At 47.0% G+C, this 18,289-nt stretch overlaps 2 protein-coding genes across 2 annotated transcripts in view; one reads left to right on the top strand and one right to left on the bottom strand.

Moving 5' to 3' along the window:
• Positions 1 to 15,188, bottom strand: part of TDP1 (tyrosyl-DNA phosphodiesterase 1) — an 86,760-nt gene extending 71,572 nt beyond the window's left edge. Inside the window, exons 1-5 of the mRNA XM_040333478.1 lie at positions 15,082 to 15,188; positions 6,584 to 7,101; positions 4,616 to 4,659; positions 1,786 to 1,841; positions 87 to 183 (exon numbers count right to left, since the gene is read on the bottom strand). Coding sequence (XP_040189412.1) covers positions 87 to 183; positions 1,786 to 1,841; positions 4,616 to 4,659; positions 6,584 to 7,101; positions 15,082 to 15,089 — 723 coding nt within the window. The 5' untranslated portion in view covers positions 15,090 to 15,188. The remainder of the gene's footprint in view (positions 1 to 86; positions 184 to 1,785; positions 1,842 to 4,615; positions 4,660 to 6,583; positions 7,102 to 15,081) is intronic.
• A 147-nt stretch (positions 15,189 to 15,335) lies between these two features.
• EFCAB11 (EF-hand calcium binding domain 11) overlaps positions 15,336 to 18,289 on the top strand; it is a 42,094-nt gene continuing 39,140 nt past the window's right edge. The window contains exon 1 of the mRNA XM_040333479.1: positions 15,336 to 15,495. Within this exon, the coding sequence (XP_040189413.1) occupies positions 15,460 to 15,495 (36 nt within the window). The 5' untranslated portion in view covers positions 15,336 to 15,459. The remainder of the gene's footprint in view (positions 15,496 to 18,289) is intronic.

Here is an 18,289-nt window from a genome sequence, read left to right as displayed (position 1 = left end):
TACTGATTTAAAATTGTAAACAAAAAGTGCCAGAAAATCCTGATCTTCAAGTGGTTATAGGGGAAAGTATCGCGTTTTCTAAATACCTGACACAGGCGGATGTTTTCATAGGGGTGAGCCTCCTCATGTAAACGTGTCTTGGATTCCTTTTTCTCCCCGTGGACAATCAGTAATGGTTTATTCCTGGAAATAGGAAGATACAAGCAATGTGGATTCATCTCTATAGTAGAATAGGTTTGAAAACATTTCTGTTGTCTATCAGCTCTCAAAAAAAATAAAAATAAAAATAAATAAAAAAAAAAAAAACACTGAAGAAGAAGAAGTAAGGGCTGCAGTAGTCTGTCACCCTCGGGTTCAGACGATTGACAATGTCCGGCCATCGCATGATCTGTGATGGAAATCAATCAGCAGTGCCTTTCAAAAAACGGGGATTGCAGTGTCTTTGGGTGCTCAAAAGAAAAGGCCCGTAAAACACACGATCGGATATTCTGACAACAATTGTCCGATGGACGCGTTTTGTCAGATAATCCGACCGTCTGTATGCTCCATAGGACAATTGTCGGAATTTCCGATCGTGTGTTACAACAAATGTGGGATAGCATGCTCTCAAATTGTCCGACAACAAATGTGTTCGGTCCGATTATCCGATCGTGTGTACACAAGTCCTTCGGACTAAAAGTACAAACACGCATGCTCCGAACCAATGCTAGCCATAAGACAACATTAGCAGAAGTTGCCCAAAGGGTAATACTAAACAGCTAAAAAAAAAAACACGTAGTTTTGTGTATGTTGGCTGAAAAAGTTCTGCCGTCTGTATGCAGAACAAGTTCATGGCCAACGCCCTTCACGTCTTAATTTGTTTTTATTCAATTTTTTAATACACAGATATACCGTATTTATCGGCGTATACCGCGCACTTTTTTGCCCTGAATATCAGGGCAAAATCGTGGGTGCGCGATATACGCCGATACCCGCGCAGAGTTTGAACCACTGCGCCGGCATATACAGAGCGCAGTACACTCGGGTATAGTGGTGCAGGCTCGGCTCCTCTCGCGGTCACGCACAGGACGTGACCGCGAGAGGAGCCGAGCCTGCCCGACTATACCCGAGTGTACTGCGCTCGGTATATGCCGGCGCAGTGGTTCAAACTCAGCGCGGGAAGCGGGGATCGAGCGGGGAGGACACCGCAGAAAGACGCTGGACCCGACGAGGAGGACACCACCGAAGCCGCAGACGGACGCCGGACCCGACGAGGCCGCCGCGCAAGACACCAAAACTGTAAGTACTAAAATGTTTTTTTTTACAGGAATGCGGGTCCACTTTAGGGGTGCGCGCTATACGCCGGAGCGCGCAATACCCCGATAAATAAAGTAATTTACATTACATTTCATTTCTAATAAGCGTACAAAAATAAATCACATTTAAAATACATTCAACATTACATAAACATAAATAACAAAAATAACAACAACAATATGGGTCATCCTACGTCCTCCTGGCTTCTCATCTCTTTTTTTTCCCCTTCTCCTTTTCCCCCTTTTTTTTTTTTCTCCTTTTTTTTTAATATACCTCCACCCTCCCCCCAAAAAAATAAAAATAAATAAAAAAAAGGGGAGAAACACCCCACCTCCTACCTATAAAAATAGAGAGTGTGCACCTGCCTGATTGGATATCAGACAGGCCCGTCACGCTTCACAGCGATTGGTAAATCTACAATCATATTACACTGTGTGAGACCATCTTATGTGCGTGGCAAACCACAAAATGATAGAAATTCTCACTTACCGGAATTCCTCTGGATATTGCTTCACCAGCCAGGGGATATTTATGCAGTAGTTAAACTAAAAAATAAAAAAAAAGATACAGATATTGTGAAAGCACAGACACTGATAATTGATCGATCGAAAACATCATCAACTCCTAACTGATCAAGTATGTACACTGTGCTGCAGGGCTGATCCTAGGCAGGTGCGTGGGGTGCAGTGCACCCAGGCTCCACAGAGGTGGGGGCACTGGAGCGCCAGAGTACTCCCCTCCCTCCTCCTCCTCCTCCTCTCCTTGTCCATGTCCAGAGGCGGCTCTGTCCGCCGGTCACCGCCACCGTGTTTCCTGTCCAAGCCCGTCCCACCTCCCTCCTGTCAGAGGAGGGGATCGAAGCAGTGGCTGTCTCTGTGTGGAGAGAGACCAGCCATGCAATGTTCTACTTGTCCGTGTTAGAGGGGCATCTCTGTGTTTGAGTCATTGTCATAGAAACATTTTAAAAGGGGAGGAGTTGGTAAGATGACTACTCCCATGTGGGGGCACCAGAAATATTTCTGCACCCAGGCGTCTGTGACCCTAGGATCGGCCCTGCTGTGCTGTACATGACATACCCTAGACTGCTGAAATATATACAGGGGGGGGGGGGAGTTATGATTTGCTCCCCTGCAGATTGTGTAAGTTTGCCCACTTACAAAGAAATGAGGGGTCTATAATTTTTATCATAGGTGTATTTTATATGATAGAGACAGAATATCAACCGAAAATCCAAAAAACAAAAACAAACACAGGATACAAATGTTATAAATGGAGTTGCAGCTGAGTGAGTAAAATAAGTATTTGATCCCCAACCAACCAACAATAATTCTCCCCCCACAGACTGGCTACAGTAGGTGCTCATGTGGTCCACAGATTAGTCCTGTCAATGTAAGAAGGTTCTCCTAATGACAACTCGTTATGTGTATAAAAGACACCTGTCCTCATAATCTCTTTCTTCCATTCATACCTCACCATTAGACCCCTTTCACACTAAAAATATCGCTGCTATACCGCCTGAAAAACTCCTGCACTGCTTACTCAGTGTGAAAGCCAAGGGCTTTCACACTGAGGTGATGCGCTGGCGGGAGAGAAAAAAAATCTCCTGCCAGCAGCATCTTTGGAGCGGTGAGAGGAGCGGCGTGTATACCGCTCCTTCACCTCTCCTTCCCATTTAAAACAATAGGAAACCGCGGTAATACCGCCCGCAATGCGCCTCTGCAGAGGCGCATTGCGGGCGGTATTAACCCTTTATCGGCCGCTAGCGGGGGTTAATACCACACCGCTAGCGGCCGAATCCCGTGGCAAATCCGATGGTATAGCGCCGCTATTCAGCCACCGCGGCTCCCGCCCCAGTGTGAAAGGGGATTAGTGATAAGCTCAGGCGTGTTCGCACAGTGCACGTGCAGAGCCCGCGGGGAAGTCTGCGCGGCGCTGCTCTAATCACAGGCAAGGAGACATATTCCCGATGCTCGGCTGCAGAGATCGGGAAATGTCTCCCTGCATGTGGTTAGCGCAGCGCCGTGCAGACTTCCTGGCGGGCTCTGCACGTGCACTGTGCGAACACGCCCGAGCTCATCACTACTCACCATCATGGGGAAGACCAAAGATCTGTCAGAGGACGTCAGGGAGAAGATTGTTGACCTATACAAGGCCGGAATGGGCTACAAGACCATCAACAAGAAGCTTGGTGAGGAGGTGACAACTGTTGGAGCGATTTTTCGCAAAAGGACGGGCCGCCACTGCCACCAGGTATGCCCTATCCTGGTGATTGAATGGGGCATACTTCTGTTATTACACTTCAGGAGGTTGAGCTCTAGATGCACACGACTAGCATAATGCCGCGTACACACAGTAGTTTTTCGGCATGAAAGAAAACGTTGTTTTTCAGCATGTCCAAAAAAAACGAAGTTTTTCCAACTTCATCATTAAAAACGATGTTGCCCACACACCATCGTTTTTGAAAAATTATGAACAAAGCGCGGTGACGTACAACAGGTACGACGGCACTCTAAAGGGGAAGTTCTATTCGCCTTTGGGCTGCTTTTAGCTGATTCCTTGTTAGTAAAAGACGATTCGCGCTTTTTTGTCTGTTACAGCGCGATGAATGTGCTTACTACATTATGAACGGTAGTTTTACCAGAACGAGCGCTCCCGTCTCATAACTTGCTTCTGGGCATGCGCGGGTTTAAAACGTTGTTTTAGCCCACACACGATCATTTTTTACAACCCGAAAAACGACATTTTAAAAAACGACATTAAAAAATGCAGCATGTTCGAATTTTTTTTTTTTTTCGTTTTTCAGAAGCCGAAAACAATGTGAAGCCCACACACCATCATTTTAAATGACATTTTAAAAAACGTCGTTTTTTTTCATGACGGAAAACGACCGTGTGTACGCGGCATAAGAACCCGAACGTATCTTTATATTGGCTTCCTGTAATTACCTGAACAGCAGGACTCCTGGCGTGAAGTGGATTTTATGATCAAAGCTCCACCCCAGGAGGTCACTGCATACAGGATAATAAGAAATAGGGTGTCAGAGATTCCAGCCAGAGTCTTCCTCTCCTGACTCATTCACCAATCCTCAGAGGTCTCTCCAGCAGTGCAAATGCAGACATCAGCCTGAGCACCGGCAGACCCGTCACACCAGATACACCGCCGTCCAGCACCTGACCAGGCCGACATTCCTACTCTACATCTCCAGAGGGAGCGAAGCGCACACCTGAATGTTTTATCATTTTCCTATTGGTCGTTTTGAATTCCAATATCTGTATATTGTGGCGTATCCCTATCTGTGTGTATGGAACAATAATCATACCTGCACAGAGGAGACCAACGTCCCAAACAGGGGAGACAGGATATCTGCCGAGACAAAAGACTATCAAATTAAAAATGTATTTCAGTCTGGAAAAGAAAAAAGCAGGAAATTAACACCTTCAATACCGGACACATTTACACAATGGGGTAGATTCAGGTACAGCTGGGCGCTCCTTACGGAGGCGCAGTGTACCCTTTTTACCCTGCGCCTACGCAAATTATTTGCGCTACGCTTCATTCATGAAGCAGTAGCCACGTAATTTGCGTGGGCGCTCTTCAAAAATGCCCTGCGTAAGGGCGCCTAATGTAAATGATCCCGTAGGGGGCGGGAATCATTTAAATTAGGCGCATTCCCACGCCGAGCGTAGAGCGCATGCTCCGTCGGGAAACTTTCCCGACGTGCATTGCGGTAAATGACGTCGCAAGGACGTCATTTGCTTCAAAGTGAACGTGAATGGCGTCCAGCGCCATTCACGATTCACTTACGCAAACTACGTAAATTTCAAACGTTGCGACGTGGGAACGACGGGTATCCTTAGCATTGGCTGCCCCTGCTTTTAGCATGTGCAGCCTTACGCGAAACCCGACGTACGCAAACGACGTAAACTGCGTACGCAGGGCTCGCGTTACGTTGTGAATCGGCGTTAGTATGCAATTTGCATACTATACGCTGACCACAACGGGAACTCCACCTAGCGGCCAACGTAAGAATGCAGCCTAAGATATGCGGGCATAAGAGCCTTATGCCACGCATATCTTAGGCTGCAGTCGGCGTAACGAGCTCTCTGAATCAGGAGAACTCGTTACGCCGGGGCAAGTAAGCAATCGCGCTGCGTAACTATGGTTACGCAGGCGCAATTGCTTTTTGAATCCGGGCCAGTGTTATTTTCAGCATTCAGCACTGTTATACTTTGAATGACAATTACTCCATCATGCAACACTGAACCCGTATGAATTTTTTTTTTTTTGGTGGTGGTATTTAACCACTTGACCTCCAGAAGATTTACCCCCCTTTGTGTCCAGGCAATTTTTTGCAATACGGCGCTGCGTTACTTTAACCGACATTTGCACGAACATGCAACGCTGAACCCAAATAAAAATGTATGTCCTTTCCCCCCCCCCCCCCCACAATTAGAGATTTATTTTGGTGGTATTTGATCACCTCTGTAGTTTTTATTTTTTGCCCTATAAACAAAAGAAGTGCGACAATTTTGAGAAAAAAATTTATAAAAATATTTTTTACTTTCTGCTATTAAACATATCCAATAAAATGTATTTATTTAAAAAAAAAATCTAAATGTATTCATAAATTTCAGTCAATATGTTTTCTGCTTCATATGTTTTGGTAAAAAAAAAAAAAAAATCAATAAGCATATATTGATTGGTTCAATTATAGCGTCAAAATACTCCATAAATATATCCCATAGTTTTGTATTTATGATACAGTATTTGAGAATTTGGCCAATCCTGATGTATTGACGGCCTATCTCATTTCTTGAGGTCCTAAAATACTCCCCAAATGACCCCTTTTTGGAAAGTAGACAGGCCTGTCTATGTTTAGTAAAAGGCAATTAAGAAATTAAATAATTTTCTTTGTGTACTTTTATGAAAACTTTGATCGGCCACTGCTATCACATGGTACAGATGCACTGCGTTTGGGCTTCTCTGTACCATGTGATCACTGTGACCAATCACAGCTAGCAACACAGTTGTACACAGGGCCGATCCGCTCTTTCTGCTGTTGTTTCTTCCCACCCACCCTCCAATCCTGCTGTACAAAGATCACAAGAGGCCAGGTCAGGTGAAGTCAGGTACTTACATAGAAAAAAAAAATATGTTTAATTATGTATTAATGACTACCGAGCTGCATTCATTTTCATCTTTTACATCCGAGTTCTACCATACCACTTTCCCACTCTATCCAAATTATTTTTGGGCTGTAGTTAGAAATAACCTGTCAGTGACTCACCCTTAATATGAAGGGCGCCGGCATTGTACTTGGGTTTGATGCCGGTAACTTTGGTCAAGTAGAAGCGAAAAGGTTCTCCGGCCTGCAGGACATCCCAGGGGTCCTGAGAGTCGCTGGGAGTCTTGTGTTTCTCACTGGCGGTGGGGGTGGGGCTGCGGCTCTTATGCACTTTCTGCACCTCCGGTTTTTGGGAAGATGGCTCTTTCAACTTATTCGGCTCCTTCTTTGGCTCGGGCTCCTCATCACTGCTGGAGAGGCACCATCCCATGCCCTCTTTTTCCGTTTTTATTTTTTTGGCCGGTGATGGCTCTTTACCGGCCTTCTCTTCAAACTTTACTGGATTTGACTTCCTCTTGTAAGATTCCTTCCTGGCTTCGGAGCACGGGAACTGAGGAGCGGGAACCACGCGGTCTCTGCTCACCGATAATGAGGATGATGGCTTTTTGCTGTCTTCTGACTCTTCATCGCTGCTAGACAATGTCCACTTTCCATGACTGCTCTGCTGGGAGCCAGAACTCCTATCACACGAAGAGAAAATCATAACACATAAATATAAAGGAGAAGGTCCTGGTCCCTCCACCACCACCACTAGCCAAAGCCTTGTTATTAATCCCTACCCTGATGTGCCCATATACCGTCCTCTCTCTAGCCACCCCTCCCCGTTCCTTGTCTCATCTCACCCACCACTTACCGCAGGGGTTGACAAATTTGCTTGGAATCTAGGAGCCAGCTAAAAAAGTTAGGAGCCAGAAAACGCACCCCGTCCCGACGAGCTTGCGCGCAGAAGCGAACACATAAGTGAGTAGCGCCCGCATATGTAAACGGTGTTCAAACCACACATGTGAGGTATCGCCGCGATTGGTAGAGCGAGAGCAATAATTCTAGCCCTAGACCTCCTCTGTAACTCAAAACATGCAACCTGTAGATTTTTTTAAACGTCGCCTCTGGAGATTTTAAAGGGTAAAAGTTTGTCGGCATTCCACGAGCGGACGCAATTTTGAAGCGTGACATGTTGGGTATGAATTTACTCGGCGTAACATTATCTTTCATAATATTAAAAAAATGGGGATAACTTTACTGTTGTCTTATTTTTTAATTTAAAAAAGTGTAATTTTTTCCCAAAAAAGTGCGCTTGTAAGACCGCTGCGCAAATACGGAGTGACAGAAAGTATTGCAACGATCGCCATTTTATTTTCTAGGGTGTTAGGATAAAAAATATATATACTGTTTGGGGGTTCTAATTAGAGGGAAGAAGATGGCAGTGAAAATAGTGAAAAATTACATTAGAATTGCTGTTTAACTTGTAATGCTTAACTTGTAATACCAACGGCCCCCACCAGATGGCGCCAGCTCACATCTGGTGGTAATAACTTGTAATACCAGCGGCTCACCACCAGATGGCGCCAGCTCACAAAAAAAATACATTTTTTTTTTGCCCACCTTCCAAGCCAAGTCGCCAGGACACTATTTCTAGTCGCCATGGCGACCTGGCTCCCGGGATTTGTCGATCCCTGACTTACCGTGCGCCTTCCAACCTCCACATTCCCCATCCTTTAATTGCAAAACACATCTCTGAGTGATTGTACTCACACCTGTACTGTTACACAGATGCCCCTCATTGGTACATGTTCCATCTCCTTCTTCCACTTGATATCAGGGCCGGTGCAAGGATTTTTGCCAACTCGGGCAAAGGTGCATTTTGCCGCCCCCCCCCCCCCAGCACGCACACACGCTCACACACACACGCCATACAACAGTGGTGTTGAGGGGGGTGGCAGCGGTGGTGTTGAGGGGGGTGGCAGCGGTGGTGTTGAGGGGGGTGGCAGCGGTGGTGTTGAGGGGGGTGGCAGCGGTGGTGTTGAGGGGGGTAGCAGCGGTGGTATTAAGGGGGTGGCACTGGCAGCGGTGGTGTTGAAGGAGGGTGGCAGCGGTGGTATTGAGGGGGGGTGGCAGTGGTGGTGTTGGGGGGGTGGCAGCGGTGGTGTTGAGGGGGGGGGGCAGTGGTATTGAAGGGGGGTGGCAGCAGTGGTGGGTGGATGGGATGATCAGTAAGAGGCAGAGGTGGTGAAGGTTGGAATCGATTGCACTAGCAATTTGTCACTTACTTAGTTCAGGCAATCGATTCCTCCTCCGAATTCTAGGGATGCCTTTTCCTCATGGATTGCCAGGAGAGAGCTCCTCCCCCTTCACCTGATTGGTGTCAGCTGGTCAGCTGACTTTCTTTTTCAGTGACCGCCCTTGCCTCCCTACATTCTCTCTGGATAGGAGCGGGGTTAGGCGGTGCACGCGCACTGTCTCAGCTCTGTCTTCTCTCCTCAGTCCCCTCATTCTCAACACTATCAGCGGACGAAACCCCCCCTCCTCCCATGGCAGAGCTAACTGGCAGGCCCCTCACGCTGGCAGATGGACGGGCTTGGGGGGGGGGGGGTCCGAGGGCACCTCACACTGACTCGTCCTGACTCCATCAGATGCCGCCCGCAGCACCAACCGGGCCCACAGACACACTCTACCGGGTGGGCGACTGTCCCGGTCAATATTCCGCCCTGTTCCCTAGCGGCGCCGTAAGGCAAGTGCCCATGTTGCCTTGCACTAGCGCCGGCCCTGCTTGATATTGAGGAGGTCCCCCTTTTCCTGCCAAAACAGCATGTACTTAGACCTCTAAAGATATGCTGGGGTATCTCTCATCAAGCCATGAAGAGCAGGTCCTTTAAGTCCTGCAAGTTGTGAGGTGGGAGCTCCATGGATTGGATTTGATTTTCCAGCGCATCCCACATATGCTTGATGGATCAAGATCTGGAGAAATTAAAGGCCAAGTCAACCATTTTCAACTCCTGCTGGCTCCAGTCTGCCTACTAGCTCATTATGAATTACTTACCCGAGACTGAAGCCCCCGCAGCGGTCCTCCTTCCCATCCTCCGTCGCCGCCATCTCTCCCCGAGTGACTTCCGGGTATACATGTGCGTGGGAGCTGCCACTCACGGCACGATCGCCGCTAGAAGCGACATGCTCAGTGCGCCGGCGTGCCGTTGTCTACTGTAGGCATCGTTGGCTGTCTTTTGCAAATATCTCCTACACCATGTAGGTTTAGGAGATATTTCTTGTACCTACAGGCAAGCCTTAATCTAGGCCTACCTCCAGGTAACAGTGGTCTGTAAGGCTTTATAACCCCCTTTAAAATGGCTGCAGCCAGACTCAGTGGAGGGAGATTTCTGCAGCATATTTGGCAAGTACAGAATCAAAGTACCGTATTTATCGGCGTATATCGCGCACTTTTTTGCCCTGAAAATCAGGGCAAAATCGTGGGTGCGCGATATACGCCGATACCCGTTTCCCGCGCCGAGTTTTGAATACTGCGCCGGCATATACCGAGCGCAGTACACTCGGGCAGGCTCGGCCAGTCTCGGCTTCTTCCGCGGTCACGTCCTGGACGTACAGGACGTGAGCGCGACAGTTGCCGAGCCTGCCCGAGCCTGCCCGAGTGTACTGCGCTCTGCATATGCTGGCGCAGTATTCAAAACTCGGCGCGGGAAACGAGCGGGGAGGACGCCAGGACGCCGCGAGGACGCCGGACCCGCCGAAGAGGACACCGAAACCCGCCGAAGAGGACACCGGACCCGCCGCAGAAGGACACCCGACGCCGCAGAAGGACACCCGACGCCGCAGAAGGACGCCGGACCCGCCGAAGAGGACACCCGAAGCCGCAGAAGGACACCGGACCCGACGAGGCCGCCGATGGACGCCGCGCAAGACAGCAAAACTGTAAGTACAAAAATAACTTTTTTTCCACAGGTTTGGGGGTCACTTTGGGGGAGCGCGTTATACCGCGATAAATACGGTATATAGAAAATATTACGCAAAGTGGTTATGGGGAAGCTTCAGAATGGCAAAGATGTTTTAATTACAAATTATATGAGCAGACTGCAGTTCCTCTTTAATCACTTCAGCTCCGTAAGATGTTATCCCTTTCATGATCCAGGCATTTTTTGCCATTCAGCACTGCGCTACTTTAACCACTTAAGCCCCGGACCATATTGCTGGTCAAAGACCAGAGCACCTTTTGCGATTCGGCACTGCGTCGTTTAACAGACAATTGCGCGGTCGTGCGACGTGGCTCCCAAACAAAATTGGCGTCCTTTTTTCCCCACAAATAGAGCTTTCTTTTGGTGGTATTTGATCACCTCTGCAGTTTTTGCGCTATAAACAAAAATAGAGCGACAATTTTGAAAAAAATGAATATTTTTTACTTTTTGCTATAATAAATATCCCCCAAAAATATATATAAATATGTTTTCAATGGGAAGGAGCGGTATACATGCCGCTCTTTTCACCGCTCCAAAGATGCCGCTGACAGGAGATTTTTTTCTCTCCGGCCAGCGCATCGCCTCAGTGTGAAAGCCCTCGGGCTTTCACATTGAGTAGGCAGTGAAGGAGTTTTTTCAGGCGGTATAGGTGTGAAAGGGGTCCAAGAGTCAGGATCATCGCTGGAATCGGGAGCTTCACAGATGCACGAAGGCTCCCGACGCCATTTTGGACATGCCCCCCACCAAACTGGGTGACATTCCATTCGTTTTGTATAGCATAAGCAATTTTTTAAATTTTTTTGGATGGGATTTTTTCACCCCTAAAACCAACAATTTGATAAAATCACATTTTATTATTAGAAAGCCAGAGATATATCAAATGATACAACATCTGGTTAAAATGAGAGACCTATAACAAAAATAACGACATTTACAACTGTTGTTTGTATTGGGAAGGAAGGTTCCTACACGTTTCGACTCGAGTCTTCATCAGGGGGCAAAAAACACGTTGAATTATAAAAAAAAAGTCATGGGAAGCTGAGGAAACTGTGCCGATCACTCATAAATCCAGACCGTTAAAAAACAAAAAGGGGAATTTTTGAATATTTGAAATGCTAAAAGTGATGGAGCCCAGACAGTTGCTGAGACTTCCCACTATCCAGGGCCGATCCACCCTATAAGCTCACTAGGCAAGCCACTTAGGGCCCCGCAAAGCTGCGGAGGGCCCCCCCAAATTACTAGAGGCCCCCGCCTGGTGAAAAGTAATTCGGCCCCTCACCCCGCTTCTCAACTCGCTGGCTGCATGGGAGAAGAGGTAAGAAGTCAGCACTCCCCGCTTCTGACTTTAATGCAGGGCTCAACAAATCGCGGTCGCCAGGTCGCCATGGCGACTTGAAATAGGGTCCTGGCGACTTGGCTTGGAAGGGGGGGCAAAAAAAAATTGTTATTTTTTTTGGGGAGCTGGCGCCATCTGGTGGTGGCCGTTGGTATTACAAGTTAAGTATTACAAGTTAAACAGCAATTCTAATGTAATTTTTCACTATTTTCACTGCCACCTTCTTCCCTCTAATTAGAACCCCCAAAAATTATATATATTTTTTATCCCAACACCCTAGAGAATAAAATGGCGATCGTTGCAATACTTTCTGTCACGCCGTATTTGCGCAGCGGTCTTACAAGCGCACTTTTTTGGGAAAAAATTACACTTTTTTTTTGTTAATTAAAAAATAAGACAACAGTAAAGTTATCCCCATTTTTTTAATATTATGAAAGATAATGTTACGCCGACTAAATTCATACCCAACATGTCATGCTTCAAAATTGCGTCCGCTCGTGGAATGCCGACAAACTTTTACCCTTTAAAATCTCCATAGGCGACGTTTAAAAAATTCTACAGGTTGCATGTTTTGAGTTACAGAGGAGTTCTAGGGCTAGAATGATTGCTCTCGCTCTACCAATCGCGGTGATACCTCACATGTGTGGTTTGAACACAGTTTACATATGCGGGCGCTGCTCACGTATGTGATCGCTTCTGCGCGCAAGCTCGTCGGGACGGGGCGCGTTTTCTGGCTCCTAACTTTTTTAGCTGGCTCCTAGATTCCAAGCAAATTTGTCAACCCTTTAATGTAAGATGTAATTTCCGACAGCAGAACACCCCCCCCCCCCCGCTTCTCAACTTTAATGTGACCTGTCATTTTCTGCAGCCCCCCTGCTTTTGATTTTGCTTAGGGCCCCAGGGAGGTCAGGATCGGCACTGCCACTATCCAACACTGTATGAGGCAAAGATGGCCAAGATGTGTGGAAAACGGCCATCAAAAGAGTGGAAAATCGCTCACAAAAATGTCCACAGCAAAATGGAGCAGATAACTAGATAAGGAGACAAAAAATAAAACATGGGGGACAATCTGTATCCGTCACTGAAGCCGGGAGTAAGATGACGGCCCAGGGATGAGGAGGGAAGGAGAAATCAGCAATGGCTGCCCCCATCCCCACACTGGTCCAAATGTGAAGGATCCCCTTAAAAGAAGCCATCAGTGTGTAGGAGACTCGCTGGAAGCAGCTCATAGGTGATCCTCCAGGCGGTGTGTACCCCCAGATAGGTCCCAGGATCCCCAATTAATGAGCTTAGAGGACAAGTCATCAGCACCCCCCCCCCCTCCTCCTCCTCCTTGCAGCAACAGGAAGCATCTGTAATGGGAGAGTCTGACACCAACTCTGCCCTGAGTCCAATACATTGTATCCAATTCTACTCCGCCCCTATTTATCTCTCAGTGTTACATTGTATCAGTGTCTGCTCCACCCCTATATATCCATCAGTGTTACATTGTATCAGTGTCTGCTCCACCCCTATATATCCATCAGTGTTACATTGTATCAGTGTCTGCTCCTCCCCTATTTATCTCTCAGTGTTACATTGTATCAGTGTCTGCTCCTCCCCTATTTATCCCTCAGTGTTACATTGTATCAGTGTCTGTTCCTCTCCTATTTATCCCTCAGTGTTACATTGTATCAGTGTCTGCTCCACCCATATGTATCCCTCAGTGTTACATTGTATCAGTGTCTGCTCCTCTCCTATTTATCCCTCAGTGTTACATTGTATCAGTGTCTGCTCCACCCATATGTATCCCTCAGTGTTACATTGTATCAGTGTCTGCTCCTCTCCTATTTATCCCTCAGTGTTACATTGTATCAGTGTCTGTTCCTCTCCTATTTATCCCTCAGTGTTACATTGTATCAGTGTCTGCTCCACCCATATGTATCCCTCAGTGTTACATTGTATCAGTGTCTGCTCCATCCCTATGTATCTCTCAGTGTTACATTGTATCAGTGTCTGCTCCACCCCTATATATCCATCAGTGTTACATTGTATCAGTGTCTGCTCCTCTCCTATTTATCTCTCAGTGTTACATTGTATCAGTGTCTGCTCCTCCCCTATTTATCCCTCAGTGTTACATTGTATCAGTGTCTGTTCCTCTCCTATTTATCCCTCAGTGTTACATTGTATCAGTGTCTGCTCCACCCATATGTATCCCTCAGTGTTACATTGTATCAGTGTCTGCTCCTCTCCTATTTATCCCTCAGTGTTACATTGTATCAGTGTCTGCTCCACCCCTATTTATCCATCAGTGTTACATTGTATCAGTGTCTGCTCCTCCCCTATTTATCCCTCAGTGTTACATTGTATCAGTGTCTGCTCCTCCCCTATTTATCCCTCAGTGTTACATTGTATCAGTGTCTGCTCCTCCCCTATTTATCCCTCAGTGTTACATTGTATCAGTGTCTGCTCCTCCCCTATTTATCCCTCAGTGTTACATTGTATCAGTGTCTGTTCCTCTCCTATTTATCTCTCAGTGTTACATTGTATCAGTGTCTGCTCCTCCCCTATTTATCTCTCAGTGTTACATTGTATCAGTGTCTGCTCCACCCCTATATATCCATCAGTGTTACATTGTATCAGTGTCTGCTCCACCCCTATATATCCATCAGTGTTACATTGTATCAGTGTCTGCTCCTCTCCTATTTATCCCTCAGTGTTACATTGTATCAGTGTCTGCTCCACCCCTATATATCCCTCAGTGTTACATTGTATCAGTGTCTGCTCCACCCCTATATATCCCTCAGTGTTACATTGTACCAGTGTCTGCTCCTCCCCTATTTATCCCTCAGTGTTACATTGTATCAGTGTCTGCTCCACCCCTATTTATCCCTCAGTGTTACATTGTATCAGTGTCTGCTCCTCCCCTATTTATCCCTCAGTGTTACATTGTTTCAGTGTCTGCTCCTCCCCTATTTATCCCTCAGTGTTACATTGTATCAGTGTCTGCTCCTCCCCTATTTATCCCTCAGTGTTACATTGTATCAGTGTCTGCTCCACCCCTATTTATCCCTCAGTGTTACATTGTATCAGTGTCTGCTCCTCTCCTAGTTATCTATCAGTGTTACATTGTATCAGTGTCTGCTCCTCTCCTATTTATCCCTCAGTGTTACATTGTATCAGTGTCTGCTCCTCTCCTATTTATCCCTCAGTGTTACATTGTATCAGTGTCTGCTCCTCCCCTATTTATCCCTCAGTGTTACATTGTATCAGTGTCTGCTCCTCTCCTATTTATCCCTCAGTGTTACATTGTATCAGTGTCTGCTCCTCCCCTATTTATCTCTCAGTGTTACATTGTATCAGTGTCTGTTCCAAGCTGTCACCTGCTCATTCTGCTCCACTTGGGTCGCTGTTTTCTGACGTCACTACTCGGCGCACCAGAAGATGTCAGAGTCCGGCTACCAATACAAACATCCGTCGCCCTCTGCTGGCCACAGTGAGTATGATAATAGGACGATAATACAGACGAGAGGAATCCACGTGCCCCGCCCCGCCCTCCTCCTCACTCCAGCCTTTTCCATCGCCGAGTTCTCTCCTGGGCGGGCTCCCCGACTCCCTTCAACCAATAGGAGCCCGACGTCTGCAGGGAACAGCCAATCCCGTTTCCCCTCTCTCTCTAGGCGGCAGTTTCGGAAGTTCGGTCGTCATGGTGACGCTTCCGCAAAGAAGAGCGAAGCGCTTCATCCGATCCGAGAGAGAGCATGTCTGTGAGGGGAGAGGAGGAGAGGTTCCGATCGGTGAGACGCTGACCCATCCCTCACCACAGGAGCTGACACTCTAATGTCCCCTCCCCCCATTACCACACACTAATATTATTATACAGGCATATATACCGAGAACACTGGGGGCCAGTCACACCAGACTCTTCACCACAGGAGCTGACACTCTAATGTCCCCTCCCCCCATTACCACACACTAATATTATTATACAGGCATATATATACCGAGAACACTGGGGGCCAGTCACACCAGACTCTTCACCACAGGAGCTGACACTCTAACGTCGCCCCCCCCCCCCCACACTTTTATTATTATACATTTATATAGCTCTGACATATACCATAGTGCTGTACAGAGAACACTGAGCCAGTCACATCAGTCTCTGCACCAGAGGAGCTTACACTCTAATGTCCCCCCCCCCCCCACACCACACACTTTTATTATTATATATGTATATAGCTCTGACATATACTACAGCGTTGTACAGAAACACTGAACCATTCACATCAGTCTCTGTACCAGAGGAGCTTACACTCTAATGTCCCCTCACAGTCACATCAGTCTCTGTACCAGAGGAGCTTACACTCTAATGTCCCCTCACAGTCACATCAGTCTCTGTACCAGAGGAGCTTACACTCTAATGTCCCCTCACAGTCACATCAGTCTCTGTACCAGAGGAGCTTACACTCTAATGTCCCCTCCCACCGTCACACACATTATTATTTTATCCCTTTCATGACTAAGCCTATTTCTGACATTTGGTGTTTACAAGTTAAAATCCGTATTTCTTGCTAGAAAATTACTTGGAACCCCCAAACATTATATATATATATATTTTTTTAGCAGAGAATCTAGAGAATAAAATGGCGATTGTTGCAATATTTTATGTCACACGGTATTTGTGCGGCGGTGTTTTAAACGCAACTTTTTGGGAAAAATTAATTTTCATGAATTAAAAAAAAAAATGAAAAAATATTTTTTTTTTGCACAATGTGAAAGATGACGTTACGCCGAGTAAATAGATAGCAAGCATGTCACGCTTTATAATTACACGCACTCGTGGAATGGCGACAAACTACGGTACCTAAAAATCTCCATAGGCGACGCTTTAAACTTTTTTTACGGTTACCAGGTTAGGCTGGGTTCACACTACGGTTTTCCCGTCCGTCAGCCGCATACGATTTATATGAGAAACCGTATGCGGCTGAAACGGACGGGAACGTATGGAACCGCACATATGTGCGTTTTCCATTGACATTAATGTTAAAGGAAAACGTATGCGGTTGCCATACTGTTTTAAAAACGACCGCAAAACCGTGGTTGAACACGGTTTTGCGTACGTTTAAAAAACGTTTTGCCAGCAAATCGTACGCACCCGGATGCATCTGAGTGCATACGATTTGCAATGCATTGTCTATCTATACGTTTTCCCGTCCGGGCCCATACGTTTTCAATACTGAAATCGTATGTGGCTGACGGACGGGAAAATCGTAGTGTGAACCCAGCCTTAGAGTTACAGAGGAGGTCTAGAATTATTGCTCTCGCTCTGACGATCGCGGCGATACCTCACACGTGTGATTTGAACACCGTTTTCATATGTGGGCGCGACTTCCGTATGCGTTTTCTTTGTTGCGCAAGCTCGCGGGGTGCTTTACATTTTTTTTTTTTTTCATAATATTAAATTGTTTTTTTTTATTTGTTTTTTTTTTTACATTTTGATCACTTTTATTGCTGTCACAAGGAATGTAAACATCCCTTGTGACAGTAATAGGTGGAGACAGGTACTCTTTATGGAGGGATCGGGGTCTAAAAGATCCCTGATCCCTCCTTTGCACTTCAAAGTATTCAGATCGCCGAAAACTGCGGTTCTGAATACTGTGTACTTTTTCAAATCTGGCGCCATTGGCAGCCGAGAAACTCGGAAGTGACGTCATGACGCCGCTTCTGTGTTTCCATTGCGGAGACTGTTTACGGCTTAGTGTCAGTCTGCGCCTGGACACTGGAGGCGCCGGATGGAGGATCGGGTCTCCCAGTGGGACGGGAGGCCAGGTCAGAGCGGCAGCGGGAGGGGGCTTTTAGCCGCATCGGTTGTTATGTCTGGATAGCCAATCGCCGGCTCTAAACAACGGTACCGGGATGATGCCTGCAGCTGCGGGCATCATCCCGGTATAACCCCCGAAAGCGGAGGACGCATATATGCGTAAGCTCGGCGTGAAAGGGTTATTATTATACATGTATATAGCTCTGACATATACCGCAGTGCTGTACAGAGAACACTCGCACACTTTGTACAGCACTGCGGTATATGTCAGAGCTATATACATGTATAATAATAATAGTGTGTGTGATGTGGAGGGGACATTAGAGTGTAAGCTCCTCTGTACAGAGACTGATGTGACTGGCTCAGTGTTCTCTGTACCTACTTGCCGACCAGCCGCCATCATTATACTACGGCAGGTTGGCTCCCCTGCATGAATCGCCGTAGGTGTACGTAGGCCGCTTTAAGAGCTATAGGGGGGGGGGCGCGGAGCCGATGAGCGTAAGGCGAGGGGATGTTGCGTCGTAAGGCGGGGGGATGTTGCGTCATAAGGCGGGGGGATGTTGCGTCATAAGGCGGGGGATGTTGCGTCGTAAGGCGGGGGGGATGTTGCGTCGTATGACAGGGGATGTTGCGTCGCACGGCTGGGGGGATGTTACGTCGCACAGCGGGATGTTACGTCGCATGATGGGGTATGGCGTTGTATGTTATGTCGTATGACGGGGATGTTATGTCGCATTGCGTGGGGATGGTGTTGTATGTTACGTTGCACA

This window comes from Rana temporaria, chromosome 13 (genome assembly GCF_905171775.1).
Source record: "Rana temporaria chromosome 13, aRanTem1.1, whole genome shotgun sequence".
NCBI classification, from domain to species: domain Eukaryota; kingdom Metazoa; phylum Chordata; class Amphibia; order Anura; family Ranidae; genus Rana; species Rana temporaria.
The sequence above is the reverse complement of the archived record's forward strand: the minus strand, read 5'-3'. Positions and strand labels throughout refer to the sequence as shown.